Source organism: Pelophylax lessonae (genome assembly GCF_965119305.1).
Source record: "Pelophylax lessonae genome assembly, chromosome: 4".
NCBI lineage: Eukaryota > Metazoa > Chordata > Amphibia > Anura > Ranidae > Pelophylax > Pelophylax lessonae.
Window position 1 is genome coordinate 488,139,737 of NC_138771.1, and position 24,813 is coordinate 488,164,549.

General features: G+C 41.7%; 1 protein-coding gene across 7 annotated transcripts in view; it reads right to left on the reverse strand.

Moving 5' to 3' along the window:
* The window catches only part of SOX5 (SRY-box transcription factor 5), a 326,784-nt gene that overhangs the window by 23,757 nt on the left and 278,214 nt on the right, over nt 1–24,813 (reverse strand). For all 7 annotated transcript variants that reach the window (XM_082256133.1, XM_082256136.1, XM_082256134.1 and 4 more), the window contains 2 exons: nt 11,021–11,198; nt 330–502 (listed from right to left, as the gene is read on the reverse strand). In XM_082256133.1, coding sequence (XP_082112259.1) covers nt 330–502; nt 11,021–11,198 — 351 coding nt within the window. The remainder of the gene's footprint in view (nt 1–329; nt 503–11,020; nt 11,199–24,813) is intronic.

The following is a 24,813-nucleotide window of genomic DNA, read 5'->3' on the forward strand; positions in this document are numbered from 1 at the left end:
GTGGCTATAGAATGGTGGCACAGCCCCTCGCCGCCTGACATATCGCTGCGGTTTAAGCCCCACCAGAGATCAGCCAAGTACCGGCTAAGCTTCTATTCCTAGAGAGGACGGCATTATATCACAAATCCCTCTCTGATCTCACTAACATGCCGGCTTTTCTGTGAAGCAACCCAGATATTTCAAAGAACTCAAATCGTCCAAAAAGAACCATAATTTGTAATGGCAACCAGGAACGTGGGGAATTAAGTGGCAGATTTTGGCAGCAGATTTGCACAATGTGATTATTTTAAGTTGAGTGAGGTTTGGAGAAGGCTCTGCTCTTCACTCACCTTCTCTGTCCGGCAGTTGTTGAGTGCCAGGCTGTTTACAACCGCCACCTTTCCGTCTAGGGCTTGCTGTTCCCGCCTTAGCTGCTCCTTCATCTGCCGTGCTTCCTGGATGGCCTTCGTCACTGCATCATGATCATTTAAGTACCCCGTTGACGTAATGGAGGATAAGATATCTGATAAAGAGAAAGTAAGGGTTAGAGGGAGTGTTTTCATTTTTTTTTCCAGGAGAAACATCACTGTTCTTCAGACAGAACATATATTACACAGGAGTGACATCACTGCTCTCCAGATACAAGTTATAACCAGTATCCTGAGCGTGGTGATGTCAATTATGTATAGTATATCCAGAGAACTATGAAGGTTAATGCCACAGAAAATATATCACCGTTCTCCAGATATGTTATACAGAAGTGACATCATCGCTCTCCAGATATAAGTTATACAGTATATAATACAGAAGTGACATTGTCCACTCTCCAGATACATTATGTTGTGCAAAACAGTATAAATCAATAAGTCTGTGTGGAAGGACTTAATAAAAAACAGACTAAGCAGGAAAAAAAAAATTATTTCTGAATTAGTCACATACTTGGAGTCACAATGACAATGAGCAAAACTTTCCCTTTTTCATGCAGCAATTAATACCCACTCCATTCTGTCGCTCTTTGGCCCACCCTATGCCTCGCACCATGAGCCGGGTCCAGGAGATTCTGCTGAAACGTGCTTCAGATCACTTAAGATGAATCAGCCACTCTCCAATCTATTCATACACCGAGCTGTCATCATTTCGTGACATGTCAGAAAACAAACTTGAGCGAGGAGTAAGAAAACAAACAAACAGATAAGAATGGCAACAGAGAGAAAGTGCATCTCGAATCGTCGCCGAGGCCACAACAGATGGGGGGGGGATTGTCGACAGAAGGCAGCTGCTAATCGCACACAAAAATGACCGGCTTGCCGGAACACGTTCTGTGGATTCCAAAAAAACTTTACAACCTAATCCATTTTTAGAACAAAAAACATCTGGCCCGTAAGTCCTTTAATCTGCCAAAACACGCGATTAAATCCCATGATTTGTTGAAAAACACTGAGATTAAAGAAAGGGAATCTAAAATGGCTAGCTGCTGCCTGCCCAATGTGTTATTAATACTCTCCCTTTGTGTCAATTATAAAAGTCGTGTTTGCAAAGAGCCTTGCCTAATCGCATCAGATTACACCATCCTCGGCTGTATTACCGGGAACCTCTATCTGATCCAATCGCTGCCAAAAACATGAACAGAAAAAAAAGGAAAAACATTGTCTCGATGATTTAAAGATCAATGAGCAGAGAGGAAAAAACGGTGTCAGATTAGTTGAGCTAAACCCCGCTGCAAGGACTTTTCTGCCTGCAAGTTTCACAACGCTCACACAAGGAGATTCCAAGCTGCAATGAATTAAATCTTTAAGAAGAGAAATTAATCTGCTCGGCTCTCAAACAGATTTGTGAGAGGAGCACAGAAATAGAGGAACTAGGTCGAGGAGTTTGGACTCGCCATGAAGTGTCTGAGATGCGAGAGGTCATTAGTACAGATGTTAGACAATCCTCGCCTGTGGTTCCAGGCTCTCCTAGGGACCCTCTGGATTCAGCACCATGGATAACGACTGAGGCACTGCTAATCTCTGCACCCCAACATTCCCGGCACTATACACATCATATGAACAGGCAGATAAAAAAAAAAAATGTACTCGGAGGCCTGATTTTGAAGATCAGTATAATACCTGGCCATGGCAAGAACTTAGTACAGTGGAAAGAAAGTGCAATTCAGCATTATTTAATATTTTGCATTGCATTTAAACCATACCACAATGGGCTTGAAGATCTCTCTATCTCCCCTACCTTTTGAGGGTTATTTTTTTGTTTCCTGTCCAGTTTATTCCAGTGACAGATTATACAAAGTTTGGGATGGTGGAAATGATCTGTGAAAAATTATTTACTTAAAGTTTATCTAAAGACTTTTTTATTGATACTGATGAAGCATACCATAGTTAAAATGCTTGCCAGTTTTTATGCCATCTATTGGAAAGATTCCCCTTCATTACTGTCCTGTAGACACAACAGGAAGTGATGGAAATAACCTCTTGAATAGTTGTCACTGAAATGGATGTCCTCATTAAAAGACTTCTCTTTATTCCAGTTCTGGTGACAACTGTCCAGGGATCCAGCGCTGTTCTCACCCAGGCTGGTTCTTCGCTGGTCTTCAGGTCCCTGGCGCTGGCATGTTTACTGTAGGAAGCAAGCTGTCACCCCGATATCCCACTGCCCATATGCGAGCCACGCTGCGCTTTGCAAATGGTCCTGCAGCCTCCTGGGAACTGTGATGTGTCCTAAAAAACTGCAGGCGAAGAGAAGGGGGCTGAACTTTTTCTCGGATCACCTTAATATAACAATGTGGTTAAGGGGGGCGAGGACATAAAGCGTAACTTCACCTTTTCAGTGAAGTTTCTCTTATAAGTCTGTGGATCTCCTCACTGAACTTAGAAAACCATTAAAATATACTCGTACCCTTCAGGTATATCAAGTCCTAGTATTCTTTTGAATTTCAATAAAAATAATACAAAACAGAGTGATATGTAGGCGGGGCTGAGGTGTATGCAGAAACAGGTTTGTTCTGACGGCTGTATAACTCATTCACATCTGGTAAGAGGCTTCCCTTGGTGGTGGACCGATGGATTTCTTTCCAGTGTCTGTCGCATCTCACTGGAGGACTTTTTTTTTTTGAACGAATATACTTTGAGCGCTGCTGTTTATATTCCAATAGGATGTCGTGCTAGCAGCTCAAAATTCGTTCATTGGACTTCTATCTATCACTACTATTTGTTCCGTTCTAGCGCAATATTTTGGATTTTAATGTCTACTGATGTGTGTCTTACCACCAGGTACCTTGACAAAAAAGAATGGCCTAGAACTATCTCCAGTTGCAGGGATGTTGGCTTAAGGCACATACCAAGGATTATACCAATTATAAGGTGTTATCCGTTCTTTCCAAGAAGCCCAAAGTTTCTGGAATTTCAATGGACAACCTCTTCTGTTGTCAATCTGGAATGCATTTCTCGTAACCATTCCTTGAAAGTGTCATTTTCTGGCAGTAAAAGGTGTCCTGTTAAGGGCATCTATAGTATGTTGGTCCATGTTCACAGAGTCAATATATCCCAAAAATAAATGTAAACACATAATAGGATTATGTTGCAAAGACACAGTAAACATGGTATTCAAGGTTTGGATTATACAGCTCCAGTATCTGAATAGCTTGGGGCATCTCTAAAGGGGATGGAGCATATCTCACTGATCCCTGCCATATTTGACACAGTTAGATTCACTACGCAAACCTATTTGAAAAAGGAATTTAGGTGTGCAATAATCTCTAGGAAAAATGAGTCAGTCTGTTAGGAGTGTGATAGCGACCCTCTAGGAACCACCTGCAGTATCTTCTCCCAGTGATCTAATGGTGACCAGGACAAACAAAGGGCAAATCTCTCCAGCCAGAACAAAGACACCATGTAAAAAACGACAGAGGGCCTAATCCTTGCCATCCAAAATAAAGGATTTTGGCTTCAAATACACTTAAAAGTATAAATAAAGACATTTTGTTTTTTGGATAGAATATGGGAGGGTAATAACCCCTGTTAGTTTTTTTTTGCCATCTGTGTCCCATTGGGCAGAGTTCCCTTTACTTCCTGTCCCATGGGCAAAATAGGAATGCGGGGGGGTTAAATCCCTGCAAAGTGAGGGAATCCCTGAAAGATTATCCCCACTGGAAGGTTTCACTCTCATTTCTGTCCTGGTGAGAACCCTTAATTTAAGATTTCCTTTCACTTTCCCTCTTGGTAATGGAATAATTATGTAAAACAACACTGACAAGACAGCAATAAAAACCTTACAGGTGATCTAATCCCTCTTCATTCTATCCAAAACCTAGAACATGTTTTGGCTTTAGGTATACTTTAAGGTTTACCTGGTGGCAGAACATACAGTATATTGCCTGCCTTCACACACACATGAACTTTAATGGCATCCCAGTCTTAGTCCGTAGGGTTCAATATTGAGTTGGCCCACCCATTGCAGCTATAACAGCTTTAACTCTTCTGGGAAGGCTGTCTTTAGGAGTGTGTCTATGGGATTGTTTGAACATTCGTCCAGAAGCACATTTGTGAGCTCAGGCAATGATGTGGATGGGAAGGCCTGGTTCGCAGTCTCCGCTTTAATTCATCCCAAAGGCGTTCTATCGAGTTGAGGTCAGGACTCTGTGCAAGCCCAGTCTAGTTCCTCCACCCCAAATCCCTCTCATCCATGTCTTTATGGACCTTGCTTTGTGTAGAGAGAGAGTTATAAATAAAGATTGAGATTTAGTTAAACCTCCTAGTTTCTAGTTTGTGATAAAATTAAATTAAACAAATACATATTACCAGAAAAAACAGATATTAAAAATTTGCGGTAACCCCTTATATTAGTGATCAGTGTAGGCCACTGCTCTATCGTCAATAAACCCCTAGCAGCCTCTGAAGGCACCCTGGTTGAGGAAGTGTGGACTACACATATGGACCTGATTTCAGAGAAACAGTGTACTCAGCTATCAGGAAACACAGTGTATTTTTTTGAGGCATTACTGTGACATTAACAATAAAGGCGAGAAGGACTGGCAAAATGCTTCTCCTGCCTGCAGCAGAGTGATGACCCCATCTCTGCCTAGGTAAAGTCACTGGACTTGAGCTCAAGGATGGTTTTCAACGATAAAAGGTGGAGTTTATACGAAAAAGAATGCTGTTGCTGTATATTGTAACATGTCAGACATTATTTAGTAAAAACTTGTATAGTTACCTATATGTCCCCTTAAAGTGACACTAAAGGCTATATATATATATATATATATATATATATATATATATATATATATATATATATATGTGAATAGGTTATACTTGTTATACAAAGATATTGCACAGAATGGTCACTTTCCTACTCTTCTGACAGTACCTGCTGTCCACTCCTCCCTCCTTTTAGTGCCTTTCCGTAGCAAGCCGGTGGAACCATGCTGCATACATCCATAGACTCAGGCAGCACTGGTATGCCCTGCCCTTTCTAACAGGAATTTGACTGATAACAGTGGGAGCCTATGACCTGCCCACCCTCAATGTCTCCTGTGAAAGCAGGAAACGAAGGGTGCAGCATTGGAGCCAGTGCTGGAATAGTTACAAGAGCCAGGTAAGTGTTTAAGGATGGGGGTGGGTAGGACAGATAGTGGGGCATTTTTTATCTTAAAGCAGAGAATCTATTACAGTAGAAAACATTTATCCTTTAGTACTACTTTAAAAAAAGTGAGTATCGCTACTCCTAATATCTGCATTATGTATCAGGTTAACCTCCAGAAATAAACGATTCTGCCAACTGCTTCAAATACAGCACAGAGAAGGAGAGACGAGACTACAATATATAATAAATACAGAATGCATCAAAGGTATAAGAGCAGAGAACGGGGATGATTTTCTGTCTGGAATGTGAAGACCCCGGGAGCTCACCAATGATCAGACCTCACACAGGGAAATGTATACACTGACAATGGTGGAACACAGAGCACAGCTGGAGCGCCAGGTTTCTCTACTCCACAGACAAGAAAGGGTTAAGGCTCCATGTACACGGGACGTTGTTAAAAGTCCCTTTGAATGCTGGAATTTTTAGGACGTTTGAAACGTCCGTTCGGTCGCGTTTGTACCCGCCTTTAGCGGGCGTTTGCGTTTAGAACTGTTCCTAGAGGTCAAAAAAATTATTCCCCTTTAAAATGGAAAAACGCGAACGCCAAACGCGGGTCATCGCTCCTAAACGGCCATTTCCAGCGTCCCGTGTACATGGAGCCTAACAATGGCAAGATTTCTCTGAACTACAATAGAATAATAAAAATATTGTCCAGTGTAACTTTCTAGGTGTTTGTCAGGCCAAACTTTGCTGTTATCAAACTTTTGCCTGATAGAGACTGCTAAGATGGTATTGGTCCAGACATGAATTTTTATTTTTCCCAATAAAGGGGTCTATCAAAAGCTGAGCCAATGCGTTTCAGGGGTTATGTACAAATCTCCATCAGCGTTTGTTCCTCTTGCACATCGGTCTCCAAACTGCAGCCCAGGGGCCAGATTCAGCTTCAGCCCTTTGCTTGCTTTTATCTGGCCCCTGGGGTACCATTTCATCCACGGATATCAACAATGGGGCATAATTCCCTCCACTGACACCAATGAAGGGGCACAATAAAGGGGTCTATCAAAAGCTGATAGCCAATGCATTTAGGGGTTATGCACGAATCGCCATTTATCAGCGCTTGTTCCTCTTGGACATTGGTCTCCAAACTGCAGCCCAAGGGCCAGATGCGGCCCTTTACTTGCTTTTATCTGGCCCTTGGGGTACTATTTCATCAACTGATACCAACATTGGGGTATAATTCCCTCCACTGACACCAACGAAGGGGCATAATTCTTCCCAATGACACCAACAATGGGGCCAAAGGACACCAGTGATGAAGCACAATTCCTCCCAATAACACCAATGAAATTCCTCCCACTGACTTTTCTACTTCCGATAGCCAGTCGGACCCTCCTAAAGTCTGAAGGACAGTAAACTGGCCCATTGTTTAGAAAGTTTGGAGACTCCCTGCTAACTAAACATCAGATGGGCCAATGGATACCCATATGCACAAAGTGCTAGCAGCTTGTTACCATTGCTTGAACACTCCATAAAGAGCGTTACCAAATAAAGCTATATGTGTCTATGGTTTCCCCAGGTAAAAAGGCTAAACCTGAACATTTCCCACTGATACTTCAAGAGCCTGAACATACAGAACAGCACTAAGACAAACTGCTCTGTCTTCCAATAAAATATAAGAAGAAGTCAGATTCGCTGGGATAAACAGGAATGGTACGCAGCAAAATACACTGTAACCAGCCGCATATGCTCCCCATCACGGGACGTACTGCAGGGGAACAATGAGTCTGACAACATAGGAAAACATGTTTAGGGTTTCTTATTGTATGTTTGTGTATCCGCTGCGCAAATGAGACATCATTGTAATCTGCCGTGCTGTCTAAGCCGCGATAAAACTATATAATTAACACCTGCTTGCATTTCCTCTTGCAAAAAGTAAAATATCTTAATTGCTTATAGACTTTTCAAAGTTTTGTCATTTGCATGCAGAATAATTAGCTTTGTATGAAAAAAGAATTCCCATAGATGAGTGACATCTTGTATTTTGACATAATCTGTCTATAAAAAGCGCTGTGAGATGAATAATGGAGGAGCCCCATTTTATGTACGCCTTTTGCACTATACTGAAGGGATAAGTGGTGATACCAGTGTGGTGGGTGTCCATAAACTGGGAACTCTTTATAAAGACCCTACAGAAGGCTTAAATGCTAGCAAGATGACATGTAGGGTAGATTTAGACATACGTCTAAATCTTCTTTGCCTCAGAAGCCCAATCCGCGTTTGGATCATGCTCTAGAGCAGTGGTCCTCAACTCCGGTCCTCGGGGCCCACTAACAGGCCAGGTTGGCAAGATAACTAAATTACATCACAGGTGATCTCATTTGCTGCTCAGTGATTGCAGTATTGTAGTCTGCATCTCCCCAATGTAATACTTAAAATCTGGCCTGTTAGTGGGCCATGAGGACCGGAGTTGAGGACCACTGCTCTAGAGGCTACTGACAGGCGGTGAGGAAGTGATGGGACTCCTCCTCACCACCTGTTTTAACGCCATTTTTGCTGAGAAATGCACCACAACCGCGTGCATTGCACAGGTTGCGGAGTATTTGCTGTACTTCTCCATTTACTTGAATGTGTAGCATTACAAGTTGGAACTTTGCCGCGGGCACAAAGCTAAGCATCACAGCCACAGCATGTAAACACTCCTGTTCACTGCCTAATGCAGATTAAGGGGGGGCACTTGGGGGATGGCAAAAAGGCGGCTCAACAGCACATTATTGACATCCCCCCACAAATCCAAACAAGGCCTTAGTCTGTTCTGTGCACTGTATATCATACAATTGTCATACATTTTCTTTTTTTTTTTTACATCCTTGTTGCATCTCAGTGCTGTTGATCTCCAGCAGCCACGTCCTGTCTACATGCACTCCAGCAATGGCTTCATGGCATTTCTCAGGGTGGGTTTCCTAAGGCCCTTTTAACACTGCTCTGAAGCAAAATCACTTTTGCTGTGTTTCAGATGCATTTCCTGTGCGTTTTTGGCTTGCCTGCATCTGTGAAAAATGGACATGCGACTCAAGAGCACACCAAAAACTCAAAATGCAGTGAGGTTTCACAGCGATTCCCTATCATTTCAATGGGGAGCTGCGTTTTTGGTGTGGTTTTCAAAACCACACCAAACATGCAACATGCAGGACTTTTCAAAACGCACTGCACCCATAACGCAGTGATGCAAAGAGTCCCATAGGACTTTAAAGGGAAACTTTTTTCATGCGTTTTTCTTTCAAATTAAAAATGCTGGAAAAACGTACCAGTGTGAAATGACCCTAAAGGTGACAACAGTGGACCATGCCTGTGTAATGTATGTCAGCATGGCTGCTTGCAGTCCCCATCAAAAGCCTTTGTGACAGGGTGACAATGCAGGATAAAAAGTGGGAGACAGAGACATGGGTTGTCACCCTTAACAGAAAGAACCTAAACAATGACCTTTAAAGCAGTCATTGGGGATTATTTGAAAACTGCAGATGTAAAAAAATAAATAATTACTTTTGAAATTGCATTAACATGTTAAAGCTGCTATGAGATTTTAGAGATCTGATTGAAAGGAAATGTCGCATATGACTATTTTGCACTTTAGCAGAATTAGAAGACCCAAACCAAAACCTGAACTCTAGGCACAAAAACTATATTTTAACATGTTTTCCACAACAGGCGCAAAAGATGAAAAACCATCATCTAACCAGCAGAAAACCCACCCTGAGAAATCCCATGTAGCCATCATTAAAGTGCATGTAGACAGGAAGTGGCTGCAAAGAGGTCACTGGAGATCAGCAGCACTGAGACGTTGCAAAGGATAAAAAAGGTGAAAGCAAGGATTTTATTTCAAGACACATTGCAATTGTTTATAATACGTAGAGCACAAAACTAGATGTCATTCATTTATGATTTATTAAAGTAGCCCTAAGTGTGGAATGAAATATGCATAATAAATCATATTAGTTACATTACTAGCCTATTATTAGTGCCCCCAAATCTGGTGGAAGGAACTGAAAGTCACAGAATGTCCTGCCAGCTCATGCGCGGCAAACCCCGCACATGGGAAAAAAACTATAGAGAAAACATTTTGTGACTTGTAGAGAAACACACCACCACTTAACAAAAATCGACAATAGCACTTTGTGCACAGATCCCTTGTACTGATGTTCGTGTAGTGCATTGTGCTCTATTGTCTTGGTAAGATGACGAGAGGCGATGAGAGGGCTGACGAAGGACAGGTATTCACATGCTGACCTGAGGGGGGGAGGAACCTTTTTTTACCCAACAAAGGGAAGTTCAGAGCATGAGGTTCTTAACAAAACTGTGCTGCTTTGGAGTCATCACAGAACACATTGTGCCGCTGATGTTGCCCTTTGGGTCAAGGTCAGTGAACGCACAACAGCGCAAAAGAGTGTCCTTCATCTCCATCGCTGACTGCATAGAACATCATTTTTTAGCTTATTAATGGTTGCATGGGCTCTGGAAGTATCCACTGAAGTATTGAGTGTACTTAAGCTCTAGTCTCTTGTTACAGCAATATTGCTTGTGTATGCAACAAAGAGATTGGAGATTATTGTTCAATTATAGACTTTTTAAAAAATGGCGCTTTTTTTTGTTTTTTCCCTTTACAAAGGAGAACTTTACCTAACTGAACAGTGTCCTGTCGCGGACAGAGGTCTGCATCCACTGAGAAAGACAGTCTAGGAGTTACAGGAGCATACCATAGGTTGCATGGAGATACATCTGTCACAGAGGTGCAAAGGGGGCACTGAACTCCCAGTGACACTGGGAGCTCTTGGGTCATTGGATGACACCGCATTGCTCCAGGATCACTGGGTGACACAGCATAATCCACCTCATGCTCCAGGATCACTGGGCGACACAGCATAATCCACCGCATGCTCCAGGATCATTGGGTGACACAGCATAATCCACCTCATGCTCCAGGATCACTGGGTGACACAGCATAATCCACCGCATGCTCCAGGGTCACCGCATGCTCCAGGGTCACTGGGTGACACAGGGTGCTCTAGCATCACAGGGGTCATGGGGTGACACAGGATTCTCATGAGTTGTGGCAGGACACAGGGGACAGAGAGGTTACTGAAGCACAAACCAGGTTATGCTGGATGGGACATATTTGTAGCAATGTTTTGCTCGAACACCGAGTCATACATTGCTTCACTGTTAAAAGTTGGAGCCAACTGGAAGTGACAGGCCTTTAACAGTTTTTCCATGGCAAGAAGGTTTTTTTTTTTTGGCAATGAGCAACACTTTCAAATTTCCCTTCAAGAGCCTGTACAGACTGAATGGTCAATATGCATTATTCACACCAACACTGGCAGCTCCATTGTAACATACTAGATGTACCAAAGAGGCATTGTGGAGATTTGAGAAAGCCTATGAATAGGCCAGTGACATGCAAACAACTCACCTATAGAATTGACTCTAACAGGAGGACTGGCGAGGGTGGAGGAGATGGACGGTTTGTAGGAGCTGTTACCGCTGCTTATCCTTGCTGGAGGGATGTGTGGGGAGGTGGGTGGTGCAGGAGATTTGCTGTCTGAGGTCTTGGGCCTGGCGGAAAGGTTAAGTGGCTGAGTGACATCATCCTGAAAGGGAAAACAAGATATATTATTAGGGTACACAGAAATCCAATTATTCACTAATATCTCTCCTATTTAATCTGAAATGTAAATACATGTTGTAGGTGAATAAAGATGAACTCTGGAATAAACAAATCCTGTTTAAATACAAGAGTCATGTGTATCCCTATATGAATATTGGTGTACTTTGTGCATTTCTTCCAGATCTGTGCAGTAATCCAGTGTGAAACTTTACCTCTGTGTAGGAGCTTCCTGTAATAAAGACCGATCACTGCTGCTCTCTCTCCTTGTGCAGGGTGACTGGTCTTGTCTCCACCCCTCCTGTAGCTTTCTGCAGGCAGCCTGTAGTGGGTGGGGCCTGCTGCCCACCACTCTACTCTATTCACATCATCTCATTTCTGACATGATCACTACTTGTACAACTTAATATCTGGGTTTAGAAAGACAACTGGTAATCACTAGGTGGATTTATATCCATTGTGTCTATTGAGGAATATATTTCAATGAAAATTTTTCTGACGGAGTTCAGCTTTCTTTACCAAGATGCATCTACTATTTACACACAAGAAAGCTGTAAACCATGGGTGTCCAACCTTTTGGCTTCTCTGGGCCACACTGAGTGTAGAGAAATTTTCTCGGGCCGCATATTAAATATATACTACAGTACTTACGGTATATAAGTAATAAAATGCCACCGCGCCCCTTCCCGGGCTGCCGCGCCCCTGCACTAATTTAACACAACTAGAGGATGATCAAATTAAATGGAATCAGTATACAGAGGTTTACTTCTTCTGAGCAATAATAAAGGAACACTCTAACCACTTCAGTGATTTGAAGTGGTCATGGTGGTAGGAGTCAGAAACACTGCACATGCTCCTCTCCCCCCTCTGAGACAGCCTCTGCCTACCGTTAGTTGGAACCTGCTGTGGCCATGCCCCCGACCTGACTTCCTTCCTCCCCAGCAAAACAAAAAATTGTCAGGAGGCAGTGGGCCGCATTGCCTGAGGGTCTGGGCCGCATGCGGCCCTCGGGCCGCAGGTTGGACATGCCTGCTGTAAACCTTCCCCATCCAATAATGTATAAAATGGCATCGGACAATTTACAGCCAGTTTAGGTCTGTGGATTTTTTTTTTTCTTTTAGCGCTTAGAATTGATAGGCCATATTGCGGTCTGTGTCCTTGCTGGGGAGATTCACCCTCTTTATTTGTCCTTGTTACCACAGTCTCTGTTACAGAAAGGGAGGGAAAATGCAATATTTTATTTTTGTCACCTGAACAGGAGGTGAGGGAACAACATCTAATGGGAACACCGGTCTTGGTGACAACAAGATGAGATTTTGTTGAGATTTTCTCTCTCACTTCCTGTTATATCTCTGGGACAGGAAGTATAAGGAAACTGAAGTGGTTGTAAATTTAGAAGTTTTTTTTATCTTAATGCACTCAGATAAAAAGCCTTCTGTTTGCAGAAGCCCCCCCCTCAGCCCTTCTAATACTTACCTGAGCCTCATCTAGATCCAGCGATGTTGCAGAAATGTCTAGGCTGCCCAGGACACCCCTCCTCATTGGCTCCAGCTGCTGTCAAAGTCAGTTAGCAAATTAGGAGAGAAAGGGGTAGGGCCTGGGCCACGGCTCAGTGTCTGAATGAACACAGGGAGCTGTGGCTTGGCTTGGGTGCCCCCATAGCAAGCTGCTTGCTGTGGGGGCACTCAACAGAAGGAAGGAGCCAGCAGCACCAAAGAGGGACCTGAGAAGAGGAGGATCAGGACTTCTTTGTGCAAGATCACTGTACAGAGCAGAGAAGTATGACATGTTTGTTTTTTTAATAAAAAAATGAGACTTTACAATTACTTTAAGACGCCTAACAAGCTACTTTTAGAGAAACGTCTGCCGTTTTCTGGATATTCTTAGTTCCCCCATTATCTTGCTAGAGGAATATTAAGAACAATAAGACTTTCTCCATGCAAATAATCTTGTTTCTCCCCCTGAATGTTGGTCAGAGAAAGCTGCATGCAATAAATATTTACTTAAATTGCTCAATAGGTTTTTATTAAACAATGCAGCATTTACACAACTACACAGCAGCTGGAATAGATCATGTGGGGAGACAGAGAGAGAGAGTGCTATACAAATATATAATAATATGTGACTGTGGTGGGACATTAGAGTGTAAGCTCCTCTGTTTTAGAGACTAATGTGACTAGATCAGTTCTCTTTGCACATCACTGCATAATATGTCAGAGCTATATATAAATGTATAATATAAGTGTAGGACTGTGAGAAGACATCTGGCGATTTGTGAACAAAAGAGATTCTGCCTGCGATTCCAAATCGCACTGCAATAGTGGTAAAACATACCACGCCTGTTTAGGTGCCATTCATTTTTAAAGGTGCCTTAAACGTGGTGTGGTTTTGCCACGATAAATCACGCGGCAATCGCAGCAAAGCTTTGCGCAATGCAGATTGCTGCACAACAATCGTGGCTAAACCGCACCACATTTGAAGTGCCATTAAAAATGAAAGGCATCCACGCTATTACAGCGCGATTTGGAATCACAGGCAGAATAGAAGCGATTCTGCCCGCAATCCCAAATCGTCAAGTGGAAATATTTTACAGCTATATAAATGTATAATAATAATAATAGTGGGTGACTGTGGTGGGACAGAATATAAAACTCATCCGGTGCATACATTGATGTGACTGGTTCAATGTTCCTTGTACAGCACTGCAGAATATGTCAGAGCTATTTAAATGAATAATAATATCAGACCATGCTGGGACTAGCAATCACTCACAAACTACTGCAGAACTGCAGCCATATTGTGTTGGTAGAGGAATTCCATCACTACAAAAACAAATTAGTGTCAGGGATCAGGGTCCTCTAGTATCTCTTACCCATTTTAATTAGTGCTCATTATAGTGATCTCATTATGAACCTATTTGGCTTAAAAACTGCCTTTCATGACAATACGTTGGTCGTTGGAGCCCTAAGTACAGTCTAGAACGCCAGAGGACAGGGCTGAGGAACGGTAACCTCGCCCAAGGAGGAAGTGACAGTCCCTGGCTTGGGGACAATGCTTCTATTACAAATGCAAAGTGATGTGCAGTCACAAAGACTCAGCCTGGAACACTTGTGTGGCTAGCGAGGAGGAATCATTCTCTGCACGTCCAAACGCCATGACTTGAAGGGCACGAGAATTGAATTCCTATTAACATTAAATACTATCAGTACAATGTCAGATGTCATGGCAGTCTCTTCCGATAACAACAACGCTTGTATAATTTTCATCTTGTCAGTACGGGATCTGAGAGCGGCTGGGCGAGGGGTCATCCCATCCTAATTTTAAATTGTAGTATTCTTTACATCAACAGTCAGAACTGAGACGAAAAAAACACTGATGTCCCTGCAAGTGGAAAACTGCCTAAATGCTACCACAAAATCGAAGACTTGCAAAGGATCGCTGTAGATTGCTAGCTCTTCTATCTCTACATCTGGTCAGAATTTATCCAGAGGGTTCTACAACACACAAAAGGTGACAACCTGTGTTCATGGCAGCTGAATGATGTCAAATAATTCATTCAAATTCCATAAGAATGTTTAGGATAAGACACAGACATGAATGGGCTACAGGAGGATAAAATAATTTCTGCCTCAAATTCCTTCTTAGAGCTGATGCGTGTAGCCATACGATTATCCTGCAGGAGGATGCTGATCCCACTGCATCAAGGCTGTTCTTCTGCATTATTTCCTATAGTCTCTTGCTTTGGACAACATGGAGGTACTGCTTTTTCTCACTTTCGCCCCTTTGCCAAGGCGACTGTAGGCTAATCTACAACACAAATGGGGTACTCCATACTTTTCTAATGGAGGGTAATGTACAATGGTCACATGACTCACCTCTTAATTCCAAATTTTTAGTTAAAATCAAGGACAGGGATGATATAAAGGTAGTAATAAGGAGAAACCAATCAAATTGTAGCTTGCTACTGTTAACTGGGGACATGGGAACTTTGGTTAGCGTCTATAAGTTATTATACCTTGGGCAAGTCGCCATTGCTCCTTGCGCCACTTTTAACAGAGCGCCCGTGTAACTTGTAAATACTAAAGGACAGCAGATTACAGCCTAACATGCAAACCAGGCAAATCGTGATTTTTATTTATTTTTTTAAATTGGCCAAATCTGCAGAGAGTCATATAAATCCTGTATAATAAATGCCCAGATTTCTCCACTGCGCTATTATCTGCAGATAAGAGATAGTGAATTGACCCCGATGTTACATTCCTATAAGAGTTAGGCTGGCCATACATGTTCAATTTTCTTGTACAATTTTCTAGTTAGATTTACCAAAAAACACATAATATGAGGTCAAATCTAAACAACACTTTCAATTGTATCCAATTAGTCAGGCCTTTGTATTACATAGTTGAAGGTATATTTAAAGAAAATTGTACAGAAAATTGTATAATGTATGGCCAGCCTTAATCAATGGCAAACAAAATGTGGTAAAATAACGCATTTGGTTAATCCATTGTGAAAGTTAATTTTCTCATGCAGTAATTTATCACACGTGTCTGTGGTTAAGGGTTGTTTAAGGTAATTTCCTTATAACCTCTTACATTTTAACACGTTTGTTATTTTTCTTTTGCAAAAACTATTATTTCATCTAAATTTTTTTACAGTAATCTGTATTTAGATTAGAAGCATTGTAATTTGTACTACTTTCTCAAATTTATGTCTCCTGATGCTTGGTAATCCAAGCTCTGTCTTTTCCACGTGGAACTCTGTTGCCTGAAAATAGCTGTTAAGCTGTGTTGCGCTCCTTTACTAAATCCTTTATGCCATACAATCATAAAAAATTTGTTTTTTTGTAAATGTATGGCCTATTAGAGCTGTTGAAAGTGCTCCTTACTAAATTGTTCTCTATTTTTTGGCCCAATTCTGTACTGCTGCCTATGTTTATATTGTGGAAACTAAAGAAAACTTGACTATATTTTTTGTTTTAATTGTTTAAACATTTTTATTTATTTTTCATGTTCTTATCCAAGTTTAACTTCTTGTAATGGTGTATATAACAAAAAGTATTACAGTGGCCACTTCAAGAGGTCACTTCTAGCTAGAGTAATTGTCATGGTTGACATACTCCATTGTTGCACTTTTGTAAACAACGTTTACTTAAAGAAAAAAAATATTAAAAAAAAAAAAAAGAAGTTCTTGATGTTAAATTTCAGATGATGTTTGCATTTTATTTGCACTGCACATCATGCCTTTTTTATTTAATTAAAAAAAAAAAAAACCTTGTGATGTATAATTCCACATTTTTGTGTGTCCACTGCTTGTGGAATAGTGTCAACTTTCTGTGGGTGGAATTAGACCCCCTCTGAGGGTAGTATTACACCCCGTCTTTGTGGGTAGAAAAGTAACCACTCCTGTGGGTGGAATTAGGCCCCCTTGCTGTGGGTCGAATTAGGCTTTCAGTGGGTGGATTGCCCCTTTCTGAGGGTTTGAATAGGCCCCTCTTTCTGGTACCGAACTGGTTACCAGTACCACCACCAAAAGGGTGGTGTTAAATATCGCACCTCTTTTAGTTCCTGTTTCGTTTGTGAACTGGACTTAACAGGTTAAGTTTTCTTTTTGCGATATTTGCAGACACATTTTTTTCCCGCTGTTTACCGCAAAATCTTTTTTTTTTTTTTAATGAATTGTGCTTTTTTTTTACTACATGCAATAATTTATGCAAACGAGTAACATGATACCCTTATCACATGCTGTAAAGCTTAGTGAATTGACCCCTATACCTTCAAAAAAACATTAGGCACTCTTTGAAAACATGGCTCATTGAGGACATGGGACTGTAAGAACATGGCACTATGTAACACGGCATAATCGGGACAGACGACTTTTGGAACATGGCACAATGTAACACAGCTCTATGTGGAAACACATAGATCAAATGGGAATATTTCACTATTTGAGCATGTGGCATTATAGGAGAATAGGACACAATCAGTAGGGGGGCTATTTAAATGTCACTATAGGGTTTATTTACTAAAGCTAGAGAGGGTAAAATTAGTCACAATTCTACAGAGACACCAATCAGCTTCTAACCTCAGTTTGTTTAATTAGGCTTTAGCAATAAAACCTGGAAGCCGATTGGTTTTGTCTGTAGAATCGTGACTAATTTTAGCTGTCTAGCTTTAGTAAATAAACCCCTATGCAACACAGTAATATGTGAGAACATGGGTCAATGGGACTGTGAGAATATGGATGGCACAATGTAACACAGCTCTATGTGGGAACATAAGGCATGGGATTGTTAGAACATGGCACTATGAGAAAATACAGCACTATGTAAAAATTAAGTGCAATATAAAACCACAGCACTATCACAATGCGGCACTACAGAACATCAGAGGATTTATTTATTGCAGTACACACTATGTGAGAACAAGCAGTCTCCAATCACTGCTCTATATCCAAAGATGTCACAAATCTTTGTTTTAGGACATGTCACCAATCAGGGCAGCTTTTCCCTGCACACATCTATGAGTGTGTTGGGGGTTCATTCAGAAGAATGAATTGCATTTTATAAGTTCATTGTTCTGTTGTGCCTGTATTGTTAGTAAAGAAAAGACGTGGAATATTCATGGACTGAGGTGATACCCACCCACTATCCCAACCATCAGGATCTGGGGTGACCTACCATACACTATTCATATAATGTCTCCATGGCTTGTCATTGAGCGGAGATGGAGAATATTGTGACATTCACTCTTCGGGGACACCGACAGTTCCCTCCACTCCGCCTATATGTGACTGTCACAGACGCACAAAGGAAAATGGACTTCTCTAGAAGCTAAAATCCCCATTGGAACCATCTAAAGATTCTGTGCGATTTACAATTACAACATGAATGTGGCAGTTATTAGAAAGAAATGGCATGGAGATGAATCAACCACATTTTTTGGAGTGGGAATGAACCAGCTTACCACTTTGTTTTCAGGCGTTCCTCTTTATTAGTAGAAATAACATTTTAATGTTGTTGTAAAGCTGTTCATTTGCACTTGTTTTTTTCCATTTTGGATGTAGTGGGCAATGGGTAGAACTTTTATCAGTTGCTTAGTGCTGCGTTTGACTCCATTTGGGCAGATTTCAACTCACTTTCTCCCTGTGACACCATTGACATGATAGAAAGGGAATGGGGGTCATTCAGGCAGGAAGACTTGGAAGATGATAAAATCTTGGAACATACGTGACCGAGGTGTTGGATTGCACTCATCCATGAATCATGACTGGAGACAGCCAGGTAAATTCAAACAGAATACAATGGCTCTGGTGAGGCTACTCCCAAACACAAATAGGCTACCCATTGACGGGAATACCCAAAGTTTGACATACACATGTGCAAAGTCCAATTTAAAAACCAATGAACAGAGACCAAATCCTTTTAATATTTGTGTTTGTTCAACCAAACAGCAGCCAATGTGTTCTAGGGGCTGGGAAATATCTTCCTTCTTCAGGGCTCAGATATTGTATATACTTGGAAGAATTCAGAATGGCAGAAACACCAAAATTAAATATTTGGGAGATAAGAGACTGGAAAGTGCCCAAGAGCAGAAAGAAGCAGCATGCTGCCAGTCCTGAACATAACTGACTGAAAATGTAATTCAGCTATACCCCTCCCGCCTCATTCTCCAATATGAAGTGCTGATGAACTCAGAGAAAAGGTTGGAAATCAGGAACCACAACAGCTGTATTTTCCCAAACTTTGAATTTAAGGCCAATCAGTTGAGGAGTTCACTAAGGATGCAGCAAGAAGGCTTGGTAGCTGCTAGGGTGGAATGCCAGGATAGGACTCTGAGCACCATGGGACTAGATTGTCATTTGTAATTTATTAAAAAGGGAGCACTAACTGCAGATTTGTCAGTGATTAGGAATATGAATAGAACAAGAGGAGATTTTAATTATTACTGATGTCATTAAGTAATCAATATTTGAATTACAGCAAATGACTTACTTAGAAAAACATAATCTATCAACTAATACAAGACCTGCAGCCACAATCAAGTCTGAATTCTGATTAGATGTTTTTGCATTGGGAACAATCAAAATGTCATGTCTTTGTAAGCCAATTTCACCACCGACATCAACCAACTCCAACAGGTGGGAACCTAGCACAGGGATTGGGGGGACCCTCATAATAGGCAAAGCAGATGTAAAGACTTGAGAACATAGACCTGGAATGGTGGGAACCCCACATATTGGCCACAGCTGCTTGCAGACCTGGGAACTCAGTGTAGTGGTGGTGGGAAACCTCTCATAATGGGGACAGCAGGGGTAAAGACCTCAAATCTCAGTGCAGAGATGGTGGGAATCCCTCATAATAGGTACAACAGGTGTGCAGAGCCAGAACTTCTAGAGTTTAGTATATAGATATCTCGCCAATAAAGTCTCTACTGGATTTTAGAGAGTTTCAGGAAGCAGCATACACCAAAAACAAAATAAAATTTCATTAGTGGAAACACTATCTAAAAAAACAAACAGAGGTCACTTGCATAAGAACAACTACACTATGTGTATATAACAAGCAGCGTGAGTGAAAACGGTCACCATAAGTAAAAGGTTATTGGTATAAAACAGAAAATTAGCTTGACAAAGAGACAAGGAATAAAACGGATTTTAATAATGGCTGCCATTGAACACTGTCCTCTGAATAATTTTAGGTAACTGTCATTCATACAAGCCCAATCCCAGCTAAAGGTGACAGCTGTCCTACAAATAGACAGCCATTAAAGTCTCCTTGGGCTGATCTAATGTAACTTGGTGCATTCCTCCACAATCATATGAATTCAATGCAGCTCAGCGAATATCCATTATTATAATGGATTATAAGTTACAGGGAATTCCAGACGTCCAAAAAGTAGATTGATATGGCTGTTTTAAGGTTTGGACTAGTGGATGTCTTGACTAAAGAAGACATACACATCCCTCCATGTTGGCCTTGTCAAAAGGAGACCCGGAGGCCTGTTCAACGCTATTTATGTCCCCTGTCTCCTGTCTACAGCCTCTCCATTTAGCTTGAACTCAAATATGAACATCTAGATATCCATGTATCACAGTCATGTCCGCAGGATGGCAGATTCCGGAGCTGTCTAGAAGACAGACATCACAAGGCCAACCAAATATAAAGAAGGAAAGAGATAGCATTGTCAGGGCCATAAGCTACCAATATGATTTAGGATGGGCATAACAAGCTACTAGCAAATTTGGAGAACAGCTAGGTATGAGCAAATTTCTAAGTTTTCACTTCAACAAAATATTTTATGAAAGTTTCGCCATTTTGGCTTTATCCATTGGAGTCAATAGGAAAGATGAAACTAAGGTGGTTTTGGTGATTTTTTATAATGGTGCAATGGACTTCAAAATGGCTTCCCAGGTTTACAGAAGCTCTTTTCACCTATACTGGACCTGTTTTCTTTATGAAAAGTATTTATAACGACACTCGCGGGAGTCCCAAAACCCACTGATATTTACGTAAGCTCTGAAATGGATCACATGGCATATAATATTTTTGATAAAGTCATGTCACACCGCAAAGGAGGATTTTTTTCTGTAACCCAATTCCTGTCTAGCAATGTTGCATGGCGAGATCTTAAGTTTTTTCAATGACATTTTGGTGATGGTGAAAGCTTTTTTTTTTGCGTGTGAAATCAAGTCGTCCCCAGACAAGGACAGTGACAAATGGATCTGGTGCTCTAGGGGTCAAGGATGAGAGCCAGGGAAATTTCGAAATACTGGTTACTGCAGTGGGAGTTTCCTAATTTGTAGGCCTGATCCGTTCCTCTTACATGGAGCAGAGAAACGATCAACGTAGCATGTGGACCACTGTCCCCTGGCTCTGGGGTGAATTATGTGAGGGCAGGCAGGTATCCATACATATCAGGGCTATAGCTGTCTGTCCATGAGCAGTCCTACAGCTAGCCAAACAAGACTGATAAACATGATATAAGGGATCAATGACACATCTGACAGTCAGCACTATGTCGGCTTGTGAGAGGCTTCTGGCATAGGAGGCAGGTCTTCATGTTGGCACTTTTTAGCATGGACTCAAGCCCCCTTTCCCATGAGCCACTTGCCAAAATGACAGAGCTGAGATGGGGAACAACTGTTCCAAAAGATCAAGCATTGCTTCTAGCATTTGTGACATAGGAGTAAAAAATGTATAAATATTTTTTTTGAAAAAGGATTGTAGGAGAGTCAAGACCTAAAATTCTCTTTATCATAAAGTCTGCTGAACACCAGCACATCCAAAAACCAGAAAGAAAAGGCTGGGTTATAAAATATTCACCCTAAGTTAATTCCAGTTTGGAATATTTTTTTAACTTATCTTTGCTGTTTGGCTGGGTCCTGGATCCACTTCTTTTTTCTCTTAGGCATTACAGCTCCATGTTCTTCATACAGGGCACGTTTGTGTTCATTCCTCTGGCAATAGCTTTGTGGGAACAACCCCCTGTAGTTTAGCAGTACTACAGGGGTAATGGAATGATACAGCCGCCACAGCCAGTGGTTTTTACTATTGGCCCAAACAGTACAGTGGCCACGCCCCCAGTATCTTGAACAGCACAGATGTCTGGGACATGCATTTTAGCTGTTCTCTGACCTGCTCAATTTTATTACTATAAAAATGGGTATTTAGCTAAAACTTTAAGATAAATACTGTATGCTATCCAGGGGTGGGGGAGGGGGACAGGATTACTTTGCCAGGTGTTTTGCTTTAAAGTAGAGGTAAATACTACATGGGTGAAATGTGCTCTGTATATCAAATTCAATTGCCATTTTTTCCCATGAATTCAAGTTTTCAACTTATTTGAACCCTTGTCCCCTTCTCAGTGCTGCTGCACTCCTGTACCCTCTTGTTGCTCACCGTCTACATGCATTCTCTCCAGAATCAACTGAACATCGATCCTGGGTCAGCTTCTTAATAGTGACAACAGTGTACCATGACTGTGCAATGTGTGGCTTGTAGTCTGAAATCAGGTCACCATGTGACAGGGTGACAAGGGATGACAGTTGGGAGACAGGGATGATTATTGTCACCCAATAACAGGAAGTGCCTGACCAAGGACCTTTATGCCAGGATCATCGGGGTTTTAATTTTATTTTAAAAAAGCTACAGATTACAAAAGATTGGAACCTACTTTTTGAATGACATTAACATATTTAACCAGGTTTGCATGACTAATGTCCAGCTTCAGTGGCCATACCAACCAGTTGCCTTCACATCGCCCACCTCCCTTCAGCATCACTGGATGAATTTCATACATAACCAACAGCCAGCCATTTTTACATTATTAAATTTGTTAAAAATACCTTTGTACAAATAACTGTGTTGGTACCCAAGGCTTTGTTATCAGGCAAATGCACTTAAGAAGCAGTCATGTGACCCCATGATTCTCCCTGTAGTTTCTCCTAGATTTTTTTCAAGTTGGAGCCAGAAGTGTTTGGTGAGTTTGCCGTGTACGGTGGGCAAGTTATTGCAGGTTGGTCAGGTGACCTCTCTCTAATTCCGGTCCTCGGGCTTGTCTCTCATCTGTGGCGGAGGACATGTAAAGTGGCGCGTCTGTCAGCCGCCATCAGCATTACGAGACAATCTTGTTCTTTTATTACAAGTGAACTCTGCCGGATCTCTCAGCGGGGCGGCAGAGTCAAATCAATGTGTCGGATTTCCAGGCTGCGCTCGGAGGTCAGCGGCGGTCTATCATTTGCAGGCATTATCTGTGCCTGTGTCTCGTTCACTCTGAGCCTCCTACTGGCACACCGCAGATTGAAAACAGCATGTCACATAGGCATGACGAGGAAACATTTCAGGGCCTTTTCAGAGCAGCTCCCGTCTATCCTGACCTGAATTCTATTAGACATTTTTTGTGCAATTTGCAAGTTTTTTGTTTTAGGTCAGGTCAGCCCTTATTCCTGACTGTAAAGTTAATAAAACCCCAAATTAACATTTAAAAATGCTGCAGACAAACAGATTCTGGAGATGCAACCTAGTCAGCTCAGGATCTCCAATTATCATTCTGGTGTTTACTTTCGGCACCTGATTGCTCTAAAAGCTGAAAATGCAGCCAGTGGGTTCCCTGGTTCGAGCCCCACCCAAACTCGGCCCCTACAGCCACGCTAAAGTATGAGAAGAATTTTGCTCCGCAAAGACTGGAACCTTAGTTGTACAGCTGAATCTGGCTAAAAACTATTATAAAAAAATCTTAGGGAAAGTCAGACTGAGTGGACTTCATAACAGTTTCCAGTATGTTGTAAACAGTTTGGCATTTGTATCACAGGTGTATAACATATCACACATTGTGGAAGTCTCTTTACTCTCCTGAATAAAGTAAAATGGCCAGAATATGCTCAAAGGTGCTTTTTAAATCCAGTTTTTTTCTGTAATCAATGGCAGTGACCATCAGATGGAAGCATGTATGTGCCTAAAAACCTCAGAAGCCCATCTCCATGAATCCGATCTCCATGCCCCACTTTGCAGCGACCCGACAATGGGACAATCCGATCACCATGCCCCACACCGCACCGACCTGACAATGGGACATAGCCATCAAATTGACATTGGGCATATTGTCCCATTGTCGGGTCGGTGCAATGTGGGGCATGGAGATCGGATGGATATTTGTTATAAAAGAGATATCCCTGCCCGGTGCCCGACCCGTTCCCGCGCATGTGCACTAGGACGTGTGACGCGGCTACAGATGATGCATACAGCAGATGCATGACAAATCCCCAGCTGATCTGAACCGGAAATGGCGAGGGTATGGATTTCTGATGGGGTAGGGAGATCTCATAGAACACCAGCAGACCAGACCTTTTACCAATAAAAATATTTGGCACATCTTGAAATTAAAAATACGACCCAGGAATGTTGAGCAGTTAGAACTCTATATCAGGCAAGAATAGGACAACATCCCACTCCAAAACTCCAGCATATGGCAACCTCAGTACCCAGATGCTTACAGTGTGTTTGTTAAAAAAAGAGGAGATACTACACTGTGGTAAACATGGCCTTGTCCCAACTTTTTTGAGACGTGTTTCTGTCATCAATTTCAAAATTACCATTTTCTTTATCTTAAAACGGGTACACAGTTTAAGCATTTGATAGGTTTCTATTTTCCATTGTAAATAAAATATGGTTGTATGAGATTACTAGATCATTGCATTCTGTTTTTATGTAGATTTTACATAGCGTCCCACATTTTTTGAAGTTAGGGTTGTATGTTACCCAACAAATGGCCTTTAAGTAAATTTAGATGTCTGTCACATGGCACAGATAAGGCTTATGTGGCGCTAGTTAAAAGACATGGCTTGTGCAGCCTCCAGTGCTGTAAGCCTTACACAAGACATGTCCTTTTTAAAGATGGGAATGAAAAGTCCTCAATGTACCCAAAATTTGCACCAAATACTTCAGGGAATGGCTCCTAATATGCATTGCTAGCTTAGGATATTTAAACTTCTCAACCTTGGCGTGAAAACTGTTAATCCTGCTATAGCTCAGATCACCACCTGTGTAATAACAATACTAATCCACAGAGGGGGACACCTATATAATCCTCAGGATGGAGATA